Raw genomic sequence first — 12,245 nt, forward strand, 5'->3', positions numbered from 1 at the left:
GCAATCACTTATGAGATGGTAAGGGACAATGCAGGCTATTCGGTTTGATGATTCTTGCCAGCCTACAAAGCTGGTTTGACCAGAAACAGCCCGGAGCCACCAAATACCACGGAATAAAGAACTCTGATAGGGTTTTAAAAGAGCACTCTTTCAGCTGGAGGGAGTACTAAGGGGGAAACAGACTTCAACACGGGAAGCTGTTGGAGATGCCCGGAGAAGCTAGATCTGCCTAGGTCTACATGAGATAGTGGGACTTCAGGATAGGTCTACACTTGCAGGGGTTGGCAATAATTTTTGCAGGGGGACCACTCCACGAATTTTGGTAAGTCATCATGGGCCACACATTTCTACTATATTAATGGGGGGGGGTGCGGGATCTGGGAGGGAGTTTGGGTGCAGGAGGGCGCTCCGGGCTGGTACAGAGTGTTGGGATGCAGGAGAGGGTGAGGGCTCTAGGAGGGAGTTTGGTGCAGGAGGGGGCTCCAAGCTGGGGCAGGGGATTGGGGTTCAGGAGGGGGTGCAGTGTTTGTTAGGGAGATTGAGTGCAGAAGGGGATTCTGACCTGGGGCAGAGGGTTGGAGTGTGGGACGGGGTGCGAGGTGCAGGCTCTGGCCAGGAGGCACTTACCACACAGGTGGCTCCCGGCCGGTGGCGCAGGGCTCAGGCAGGCTGCCTGCATGCTGTGGCCCCATGCTGCTCCTGGAAGCAGCTGTGGCTGGCAGCTGCTGGCACGTCTCTGCACGCCCTTATGGGGAGGGTGTAGTGGGTCTCCGTGCCCACAAGCACCACCCTTGCAGCTCCCATTGGCTGGTGCTGAGGGAGGGGTGCGCAGAGACATGCCAGCAGCATCTGGTCGGTTCCAGGAGCAGCGTGGGGCCACGGCAGGCAGGTAGCCTGCCTGAGTGCCCCACTCTGGGACCTTTAGCGGCCTGCCAATCACAAGGGGACAGCCAAAGAGCCTGGTGGGCTGACAAACATTAGATGAGCCAGATCTGGCCCATAGGCCACATTTTACCCACCCCGGGTGTAGAGTACAGACACTGCATGCCGAGCTAGCACAGATATAAAACAGAAGTGTAGGTGATGAGGCACGACTAAAGCAAGTAGAGTAGAGACAAGCCAGAACCCTACAAATAGGGTTGCCAACTTTCTAATTGCACAAAATTGAACATCATTGCTCCGCCCCTTGCCCCCAGACCCCACGCACACCTTCTGAGCCGCCGCCCTCTCCCCCCCATCACTCACTCTTCCCCACCCTCACTCACTTTCAGTGGGCTCGGGTAGGGGGTTGCGGTGCAGGAGGGGCGAAGGCTCCAGCTGGGGGTGCGGGCTCTGGGCTGGGGCCAGAAATGAGGGGTTTGGCATACAGGAGGAAGCTCCAGGCTGGGGCCAAGGGGTTTGGAATGCAGGAAGGGGCTCAGGGCTGTGGTAGGGGATTGGGGTGCGGGAGGGGGTTCTGACCTGGGGCAGGAGGTTCAGGGTGCACTCAGAGACCAAAGAGGTGACAGCAGTACAAGCATCCCTGTAACTATGACAACTACCTTCTTGACTAAAGGCCTCTGCTAATATACAAACAAAGGGTGGTTGTGACACTCCCCAGGAGTACCAGGATTGTGAGGCACTTCACCACCACCTGCCCTTAGCGTGTAAACAGTCTTGTCTGTGCCGGCTGTGGATCAGCTCCCTGAAGCCATGAGCTTCTGGCAGCACAATCTTCCAAGCCGTTGTAGGCATTTTATTCTCTGTACAGGTAACAATAGGCACACACCAACCCTTGAATACTCCGAGCATTCCCTTGAACTCACTGAACACTCACAGAATTACCATGCCTGCTGTTCCCAAAGGAACAGTATGCCCCAACTTGTAAGATTCAACTCAGGACCATCACTTTGCTTACCACAGCAGTGCTTAGATATATTTATGGTGAAAACAAGAATAAGTTTACTACCAAGTGATAGCGAGTAAAAATATTGGAAACGAATGGTTACATATAAAAAAATCATAACACTCTAGTTCCTGTCTAAAGAAGCTTCTCTCTCCCAGCATTTTCAAGCCTGGTTGAGATCCCACTTTCATGAAATTCACTGTCCATTTACTTCCTTCATCAGGGATGCCCAGGTGTCTTCTTTGCCCCCCAAATATAGCAAAGCAAACCCTTTGAAGTCCACCTCAAGTTAAGTTTCTCTCCCCCAGCTGCTGTTCTCTTCCTATAAACTCCTTCCTGAAATTTTTACAATCCTTCAGTTGCGTTCCATCCAGACTGGTGACAGGAGTCCCACTGTGAACGAGACAATACTCAATTTACATATAAACAGATAGATGGGTAAAGACCTGTTCTCTGACTAACTGGATTTTCATCTTTGCTGATGACCAACCCCCAGACACAGATTTGAAAAACATTTTCAGTGTACACAGCTCCTTACACAACATCTGTACATGCACTTCATGGTGCTACTGAGGACCACTGGGAAACACTCTTTGGTGAACTAGAATGTATATACCAGACTCGGAAGCTTCCTGTAACCCCTCTGTACTCTCTTGCCAGAAAGCATTCAGAGGTTCTTGGGACACAGTCATGTGACCTTACTGTAGGCTCATCTGTGCTCCTGCATTCCCAAATAGCAACAGTATGATTAAAAAGGGGGAGGGGGAATCTCTTATGAACAAATTTATAGTAGTTTCCTTTTGGCCAGCTAAGAGATTACATATTTTCCTCTCAAATGTGGACCTTGCCATGATTACCAATTCCTTTGGTCACCTCAAGCCTAGACTTCCCACACTGTGCTCTGACTGGGGCTTCCACTGAAGGCCAGGCAGGAGCTCCACCTAGTACAGCATGCAGTTACCTGCCTCTTAAACAGGACAGTTTAGGAGATCATATCACACCTGTGTTCTATAGAGCCTGCACTGGCTGTCAATTCACTGAACTGGCTGCAAATTTGAGATGCTAGTTGCTACCAATACGTCTAGATGTAGGCTTAAAAAGTATCTTTCCTTATGCAGTGTCATGACACCTGCACTCAGAAGCAATGCACTGTCTGTCCATCCAAAGATGGGTCACTGAGATCTGGGGGTTGGCTGTTTGCAGAGGGGCTCGTCCGAGTCCATTCCTTCTGGAAATCGATCTGGGTCCCTGATGCTCTTAGAACAAAGTAAGACACATCTTTTTGCTCAGGCTTTCTACCAACTGCAGACTTGGCATTTAGACTGAAATTCACCGTGCTTGGTATTTTCAGAGTAGGTGGCTACATGCCAAAGTGGGTCACAGAAAATAGCCACTATATTTTGGAAAAATTATATATAATCTAAACTATGTAAAGTGCTCACAGCTACTATGGTGATGGGGCCTTGTAAGTGCATGTAGTAGCAATCATAACATTTTATGCAGGCCTTTTGGTGAAATTTCTATAGCAACCTAGAGTATAATTCTTCCCATCAGTACATAATGTCTGTGTTCTACAATATGTTAATCATTTATTATTATTTTAAAGTATCATACCCTATAGAATGGTAATGACATTTGCAAGTGTAGAGTATTGATTAGCAGTTGCTTAAAAGTGAATCACTATTACAATGCGGCATCTGTTCATGGCTCTACCTGCCGTCACTGTCAAAGTAATTTGCATGGAGACTGGCTCTTTTAACCTTGAAATGTTAGCATTTTCCAATACAGGATGTGAAAACAAAACAACCATAAATGCATTAAGTGAGGAAATTAGCATTCATTTCCTTTCAAGAGCTAATGTTTTCCAGTTGGATTGTCCACTCAAAAATTTCCATATTAAAAGACACTGTTCAAAGTACAATGCATGTACTGTAAACTTACTGAAACCATCTCATATTTCCATGGTATATCAACAGCAGAACACTTTCACCTTTAATAATAAAAAGCAATGGAATCATTCTGTGCTTGCAAAACCTATACAGATGCAGACGGCACTGATGTGAATAAGCAGGGAATGCAGTATGGCTTGAAATGACATTTTCTTTTAAGTTAAAAAAAGATGTTAAAAATCACTACGAGACTCAGGCAAAAATAGACTATATGGTAGATCATTACAAACCTTAAGCTATGGTTCACATTCCAGAGCTGTCAGTTAGGGAGGCTAAACACTCAGGGTGTAATTGTGGCTCTGCTGAAGGTAATGAGAGTTTTGTATTTACTTCAGTGGAACCAGGTTTTCACCCCAAAAAAGGGAAGAGAATCCTCTGTCTGACTGAGGAGAATACATCGAGCTATGGAAAGTGAGAGTGTATCCATATATTACAACTAGATCCATAACTGATATTAAATAAGGACCTTTTCTGAAAATTTTTATGGTGTGCTACAGCTTCAGTGCAGTAGACTGCATAAGCATCTCTGTGTTTTGGTTTTTCTTGAGGAAAGGGAAACAAAAAGCATCCTTCCAAGGGAATTCACTTTTATGTCTCTTTGTAATATTCAAGCTCATTAAATGCTTGGTAATCAGTTTGGTGTGGAGAGTAGCTTTCTGGGGTATGTGGCTCAAATAAATGCACAGATTAAAAGGAGATGGAACAACAAGTGATGCATACAAAAAAAAAGGCAATTTCTTAAAATGACTCAAGCAAAAATCTAGGATTAAAGTGTTTTTACATCCTTGCATGTATCTCTCTATCATTTTGTAATGATAATTTTTATTTGATTGTATGAGACACCCAGAAGTTTTGCTGAGCACAAACTTGAAGCTATATAATTATAATTTACTTAATGTGATGTTGGTACGATATGATTAATAAAACTTACCTTTTTTTAAATCACAAGTATATTTACTCCTAACATTATTTTTGATATTATTCATTTCTTACTAAGAAGACTCAATACAGTATTGCTTCTTTGCAAGGTGAAAATTAATAATCAAAACTGGCATAAAATTTAAAGCCAGTGTCCAACAAGACAATCATTTATGCCTTTGCTTTAATTTGCGCTATCAGCAATATTACCGACCCATACCCCAATACAGACAACAGTATTCATATTACCTTGAATTAAAATAATAAAATTAAGGTTTTTAAAAAGTGAGCTGCATGGGGAGGGGGAGTAAGAAATGCAATTAAATGTCAAGATGATTGGACTAAATTTCTCTGAATAAAGTGAACTTTGTCACCATTATGTGTTTTAAAACTAAAGATAGATGTACTGCATGAGTCAGATGCACCAGCTGAATACTAATTGATCTAAATCACCCTGTTATAATAATGTTGCACTGACATTTCCATAGTTGTAAGAAGCTAAGAAGATAGAGCACCAAATCTATTCAGGAAAATAAAATGCAATTAAAACTTTAAAAAAGGGAATGTTACGTTGACTGGAAAAAATGCTTTGAGAAAATGCAATGATTTGGGAGGCTCCACTATACGGAAGCACTTGAAGTAAGCAGTTGACATATTCATACAATACACACGGTTAGAATTTAAGATAATAGGTGGTTAAGTAAACAGTAAAGGTTCAGTTTAATACTTTCTATAAGAAAAAGAAAGCTTTGGATAAACTTGTGTTTAGCAAGAAACCTAAATAGCAAGTGCTGATAAATAAATGGATGTTTTTATATTGCCCCTATATCAACTGATTAAATGGAATATTGCCAATTCTGGCCTCAAGAAAGGAATGTCAGTGCGCTGTGTATGAAAAAAATGACTCCCCAATAGAAACCTGAGAAAGCATAAACCAGGCTAAAGAACCAGCAGCTCTATAGGAGCCTGAAGAGCTTTACTGCGTAAAGCCCAATTATTTTTAACATTAAAGGAAGGTGCATCACCTGTGTTTCATTACCACCATTCTGCTGCAACAGTATTAAATTGGAAACCTTTATTACTGTGAACTTTAGAATGGGAACAGCAGTGTTTCCAAACAAAGCTCTTCCAGAATTCTTATTACAGCAGGTTAAATAAGCATCTCCACTGCATTTAAATCCTGATTTGAATCCTGTAGGTAAAAATTCTGGCTATTCTAGCAGACTATGCTAGCATATCTGTTGCAGTTCTAATTAGCCATAATCACAATATTATAGAGATATGGCCTTTTAAAAGCATGTCAAGATGAAAAGTGAAGCTAAGGCTTTCTGAAAGTATAAGGGAAACAATAGCGTTTCTCCCCTGCCCCCCAACCCAACCAGCACATATCACACAGGACAGTTAATTAATTTGAACCAAATCCTAGGACCCAGCAGTATCTGCTAACTAGTTGAAGAGTATGTGTGTCTCTGCAGCAGCATGCAGACAGTTTCTTTTATGATGCCAAATCAACATGACAAACTGTCCCTAAATTAGAAACATCTAAGCAACAATATTCTGTTTTCTCAGTTGGGTGTTCTGAATACACAGTAGTGTTCATTTGCTTTAAAGATAAAATAATGCAGTATAAAAATCAATTGTATTCATAAAAAAGGTAATTTGTTTAAAAAGCGGCTAGTTTTCAATTCTGCAAGTTAAACATATATGAACAGTCTGAATTTCATCTAGAGCAGAATCTGGAAGAAATCATCATCATCTGCCCCATATTTTTATAAGGGCATAACAATATAACCAGACTATAGAAATAGCAACAACAGAATGCTGAAATGCCCCATCTAGAGATATTTCAACTTGGTTATATAGTTGTAAGCACAAATGTATATTTACGTAGAGATTGCTTCAGAATGATGAATAACCATCACTTCTATGCAAGTTGCTACCAAAAATTCAAAACGGTAATGCTTAAAGTAACAATACTTCAGAATAATTACTAACTATTAATTGTAAATATCTTTGTGAAGTTTGGCCTTAGAGATTAACCTATTTAACTTCCATATTCAAATTTAATTTAGCAAGTTGTCATTTGAGCCTCAATATATAAAATAGTCGAGAAGCACTATGTCTAAATATAGTCTCAATTTCAAATTTATTCCTGTGAAATAACTTTGTTTATTCCACATTAAGACAAAATTAACTGAATAACCTTTAAGTGAAAAATTAATATGAAAAAGACTTCAGAATACTTTGCAACTTAGAAATCTATACCAATCAGCTATAGTGCCTTTATAGGTACTTTATAACTCCATCTGCTAATATTTTATATTCCTAATCAGAAGGTATTGTTTCATCCACAGATATGATCAACAATTCATGTAAACTCACAACCTTATTTGAAAATGTACTAACTCTAGAAACCCAATTCTGTCAGAATAAATTCTAAACAGATCCTTAAGTTGTTGGACACTTGAAAAAATGTTCATGTTTGGGACACTGATGTATTAGCACTTCATCAAATGTTGTGATTTATTCCACCACTGACTTACGTGCACTGAAAATTATTTGCATTTATACTTTTAAAATCTTCAAGGTTGGTATGTGTTGATTTGCACAAATTGAAGAAAGCGGAAGTATAAAACGTTACAGAAGAATACCTGTAAAAGCATTCTACCATCCTGGCTCATCCACTACCATCAATGTAGAGAAATGCAAAGTTTCAGAGAACAGGTCCCAAATGGAATTTAAAATAAAATTAAAATGCAATTATGGCAACCAAGATGCTGGTGGGAAATAAAATCCTACTGTCTGCAATACAGCCCTAAATACCTATTATATTATAAGGCAAAAAGGCAAGAAATTAAAAACAAATATCAAGGAATAAGCCCACAATGGTCAGGCTGTGAAACAACAGAAACAGATTTGCTGGTAAATTAGAAAGGATGCTGATGCAAAGGTAAAATGAGCATTGAGGTAGCTTCCAGTCACCTATAGCATAACCACCAACAGAAAGAATTCTTACTACTTTGCTGGTGGGGGGGGGGGGGAGAGGAACAAAGGAAAATACATTATTACAGAAGTGGTCATATCAGTATCTAAGAAGAGAAGAATGATTAAGGATCTATACTGACTATGGTCTTAACAGCTTTGAGAATCAAAATGCGTTCTGAATTTTGCAATCAAACATTGGACAGTTTATCTTCAGTAGATAAACTTTGAAAATCATGTGCGTGCGCACAGAGGTTTTCACTTGTGGACAAAGTTAAATAAGACCATATTAACTAAAAGGACATATCTGGCAATGCTCAATTAAAATTAACATATTTGAACAATATTAAATCATTTCCAAAACATGGAATATGTTTTGATTAGATACTGGTCAGCAGTTCAAAAAGGTAATGTTATTGTGTTTCCTGATTACAAAACAGTTTATGCAGAAAGCATGATGGCACAAACTACACAAAGAAGTGTTTAAAGTATGTATAAAATATGAAGTAGGACTACAATGAATGTAGAGGGTCCCAAAGGTTAGATTAAAATAACTGTATACCGAAAATGCTACATTCAGACAATATAATGACCTTGAGAAGCACTAAGACACCAAATACTTCTGTTCTTAAGATCTATATAAACTTAAACTCAATTTTTGCAATACTGGAAACAACAATATTGAAAACATCAATTCCTTATACAGTAAGTACTCTTACATATCTTTAATAAATCAGATATTGCTGCAATTTTAATTTTACCATAAACTTTTTGAATCACCAATGTAAGACATACTGTCTGTTGCATAAATTTCCAAAGGATATAAATACTTTCAAAATATGCACCATAAACAATTACCACACAGCATACATAACAAGTTACTTTGGACTAAAGTCCTGTTTGAAAAAAGTTACCTGATTAATTGGCATTCATATATGGGAAATTATTGGATTTCAATATCATGCTTTGAGGATCATATATTAAATGTTGCACAACTGCAATACCGAAGTCTTTTAACATCTCTCTCATAATTTTTAATTAATCAACCACTATAAAAACAAGTTCTCAATATGGAACTTTTATCAGAAGATGCAGATTCTAACTGAACTGTGCAACTTTATATTAAAGTCTTATAATCGATTCTGTGTTCTCATTACTCTTCAGAATTATGTAGACTTAAACCAATTTCTCAAGTTTTTGCTTTACTTCACTAGGTTATTACCCAGCTGTGCAAGAAGATAACCACATTCATTCCCCTTATCTGTAATGATGTAATACATCCCAGCACCGGGTAGAGAGGATTGGGAAATAATGGGATTGCAAAAACAGCAGAGATGATAAACAATGGTGCAGTCGTCTTTCCCTAATACAGTGGACTGCATGCTTACAACACAGGATGCAAATGATAAAATATGCCCTAATTCTGCTCCTTGAATGAAGTTAACATTTTTCCACAGAGAAGCAGCTATTTTTCCATGCTGAAACATCAAACTAGAGTAACGAGACAAAATAGCTATGTTCTAAGCTTCACTGTGCACTTCACAAGTAAGTAATTTTGTTTGGAACTGAAATCCATTAAAAATCACCAGATAATCAGAAAGTCTCCAGCCAGCGCAGTGCAAGGAGACAGCAGGGCCTAGGAACTGTATACAGAGCAAAAAAAGCCCTCTGACCAAAGGATGTGCTGCTCTCCCGTTTGTTTAGAAAACTAAATCTGCCTCCATTTTCTGTGCTAAAACCATTGCTTACTACTACTACTGGAGAGATCCTTACCTTCTGCAGAAGCTGGGAACCTGAGTATTTAGCTGCGATGGATTTGATCTCCCCACCAAAAGCAGAGGCCCAGAGCTTTACACTGTGGGGAGTAGGGGGAAAAAGACAGGAAGAAATGTAATACATATGTTACAGTAGGCAACACACACACACACACACACAGAGCTACAGCCTCAACTGCACTTTAAAGAATCTAAGCAATACTGCCTCAAAAAGCAGGGGTTAGGAAATAACACCACACCAAAAGAACAGAGGAGCTATTCACAAGTGCAAGCCCCAAGGTGCAGGTAGTTCACATCATACACCAAGGTAAGGCTTGGGATTTCAAGCTGCTTAAGCTGCGCTTAAAAACAAACAAGCTGATTTGTAAAGAGACAGGTTTTTGCATAATCTCTAACATACTACTTGGCTGCAAGAAAGAAGATGAAATAGCAGGCAGGACAGCGTTGGAAGCTGAGAAATCAGCATATTAGAGTGAGTAAATGCATCACCTCCAAACATAAAGGCTTTTAACTTTAGTTTCTATATCTGTTTACCTCCACCCCCCCAGCCCCCCCAAAATAAAATTCAAGCATCAGTGAGTTAATCATTGGCACTGGACTTCAAACAGAACTGGCAAGGGAATAAAATGCTCTGAGCAGTCAAACATCTGCAACAAACAACAAAACCAACAAAAACTTGGGCACCGGGATTCCAAGTTCTCACCCCTGGAGCGCGGTCGGAGAGCAAAAACATGAAAACACTTACACCGACAAGGGGATCTGCTGCTCCGATCCGACCACATCCACTAGGGCTGTGTTAAAAGCGGTCCAGAAAAGAAAGAAGACCCCCCAAAACGCCCGGAGTAGGTTCAAAATCATGGTTTCTCTCAGAGGCTGAGAAGACTTAGGGAAATTCGAGCAGTGCTGATCTCAGCAGCAGAGCTGATTGCTAAAGCCTCTTTCCCCCACCAAAGCAGCGCTGGGGAGGAAAATAATAATATATATCTATCACAGCTCCATCCTCATCCCTCCCCAGAATGGCCCTCTCTGGGTAATGGAAGGAGAGGACCAGAGAAAAAGCTCTAATGACTTGAAAAAACTATTGTGTCCTTGGTAACAGCGAAGCGTTTTCCAGCCCTGCTGCAGCCACTTTGCACGTAGTTCTTTACAACTCCGCAGTCAGCGGTGTGCTGGAGTTACTCCAGTGCGCTGCCGCTGCTCCGAAGTGCCCTTAGCAGCGAGGCAGCAGCCCCTATTGATTCCAAGCGGGGAGGCTGCCTCCTTGCAATTACGGCTCACTTTACAAACGGAAAGCTGCCGAGAGGTCTCCGGTAAACTCCAGCCTTCATCCCAGATCAAGTCAGGCAATGCACTGGTTCTGTGGGAGCAGCCTTCTAGTGGGATAGCGCGGAGAGCCAGAGCGCGCAAAGCAGGCACAGGAGGAGAGGGGCCAAGGGCCAAGGTCTGGCAAAGTCTGGAGGAGCTCAGAGTGCGACTCAGCCCTTCCCGGGGGGTGGGGGGAGCTGACGGGAGCAGTGCACATTGCCCTAGGGGCTGGGCTGGGAAGGGCTCGGCAGGGCTGGCAGGAGCAGGAGGGGGGCCGCGTACACCCACCGGAGCCCTGGCCAATTCAGAGCATGCACTGCTGCATGACAAGCGTCTGTCACCCAGCCCTCCAGCGGAGATGGATGGCCGGAGCTCAGCCCCTCGCGCCGGAAACAGCTGAGCATCCCGGCCGCAGAGTCGCCGCGAGGGGGAAGAGGACGGGAGGCAAAGCCGGCAGAGCGGACCCTGGGCGAAGGGGCATGTTGAGACGCAGAAGCGGCGGATTCCCAGGCCCCGGGCTTAGGTCAGGTTCGCACACTGAACGGAGTCCGATGTAGCATGTCCTTGGGCAGGAAGGCACGTTTGCAGCGTCCTCCCTGGCTGAGCGCTGCAGCGAGTCGCTCTCCGAGAGATCAGGACGGGGAAAGGCTTATGAATGAAAGGAGATGCAGTATGAGTGAATCAATGCAGGCTAAGGGACTGGAGCCTATGAATGAATTATTAATTTGTGCTTGTGGAGGAATTCCCCTTAGTGAAGTGAGCAGAGGCTCACAAGCTATTCCACAGAGAGAGCAGCTGGGAAGCAGGAATGATTGAGCCAGGTATTTTTGGTGTGTTTTAACCTCCCCTGTCCTGGTTTCTCGCCTCTCTTCCCTGCCCCGGAATTGCTTGTTCTAACCCTCTACCTCCAAAAGCTAAAGACTTAAAATAGCATTTGAACTTCAACATAAATAATCATACCGGGAATTAAAGATGATCTGAGCATGGGCTGAGTCATCCTTACTCTGTGCTGGAGAGATCAGCTACTGAAACACTAATGCACAATATCTAGAATTCTAGTTTACCTAGTCATGTCTAATTAGACCATAATTAGACCATATTCCTTTGTACGCAGTACACTTTCCTTGTTAGCCTTGCCTCCCTTGAGGTTTGGTACACAGTACCGGTACTTTGCTTTCACATTAACTTTTACACGTGTGCTGAACAGCTTGCTGTAAATATTACCATCCCCTTTCACTATCTGATTGCCATAGAACATGTGTCCTGGCCAAAATGTAACTGCTGTTTAGTAAGATGACCAAATCTCTGGAAAAACTGAAGATTTAAGAAAAAAGGTAAAAGGTTCTAAAGCAATTTGTACAGTTATTGGAAAAGCTTGGAGTTTAGCTTTCATTACACACTACTCATTCCCCCATATGAAGTAGATTGCCC

At 41.9% G+C, this 12,245-nt stretch overlaps 1 protein-coding gene across 7 annotated transcripts in view; it reads right to left on the reverse strand.

Moving 5' to 3' along the window:
• CACNA2D3 (calcium voltage-gated channel auxiliary subunit alpha2delta 3) overlaps window positions 1-10,713 on the reverse strand; it is a 735,544-nt gene extending 724,831 nt beyond the window's left edge. For all 7 annotated transcript variants that reach the window (XR_012159822.1, XM_073351526.1, XM_073351529.1 and 4 more), the window contains exons 1-2: window positions 10,255-10,713; window positions 9,508-9,589 (exon numbers count right to left, since the gene is read on the reverse strand). Coding sequence is in view for 6 of the 7 variants with exons in the window: in XM_073351526.1 (XP_073207627.1) it covers window positions 9,508-9,589; window positions 10,255-10,367 (195 nt within the window). In the remaining variant the exon portion in view is untranslated. The remainder of the gene's footprint in view (window positions 1-9,507; window positions 9,590-10,254) is intronic.
• Window positions 10,714-12,245: the final 1,532 nt, after the last annotated feature.

Source organism: Lepidochelys kempii, chromosome 7 (assembly GCF_965140265.1).
Source record: "Lepidochelys kempii isolate rLepKem1 chromosome 7, rLepKem1.hap2, whole genome shotgun sequence".
NCBI lineage: Eukaryota > Metazoa > Chordata > Testudines > Cheloniidae > Lepidochelys > Lepidochelys kempii.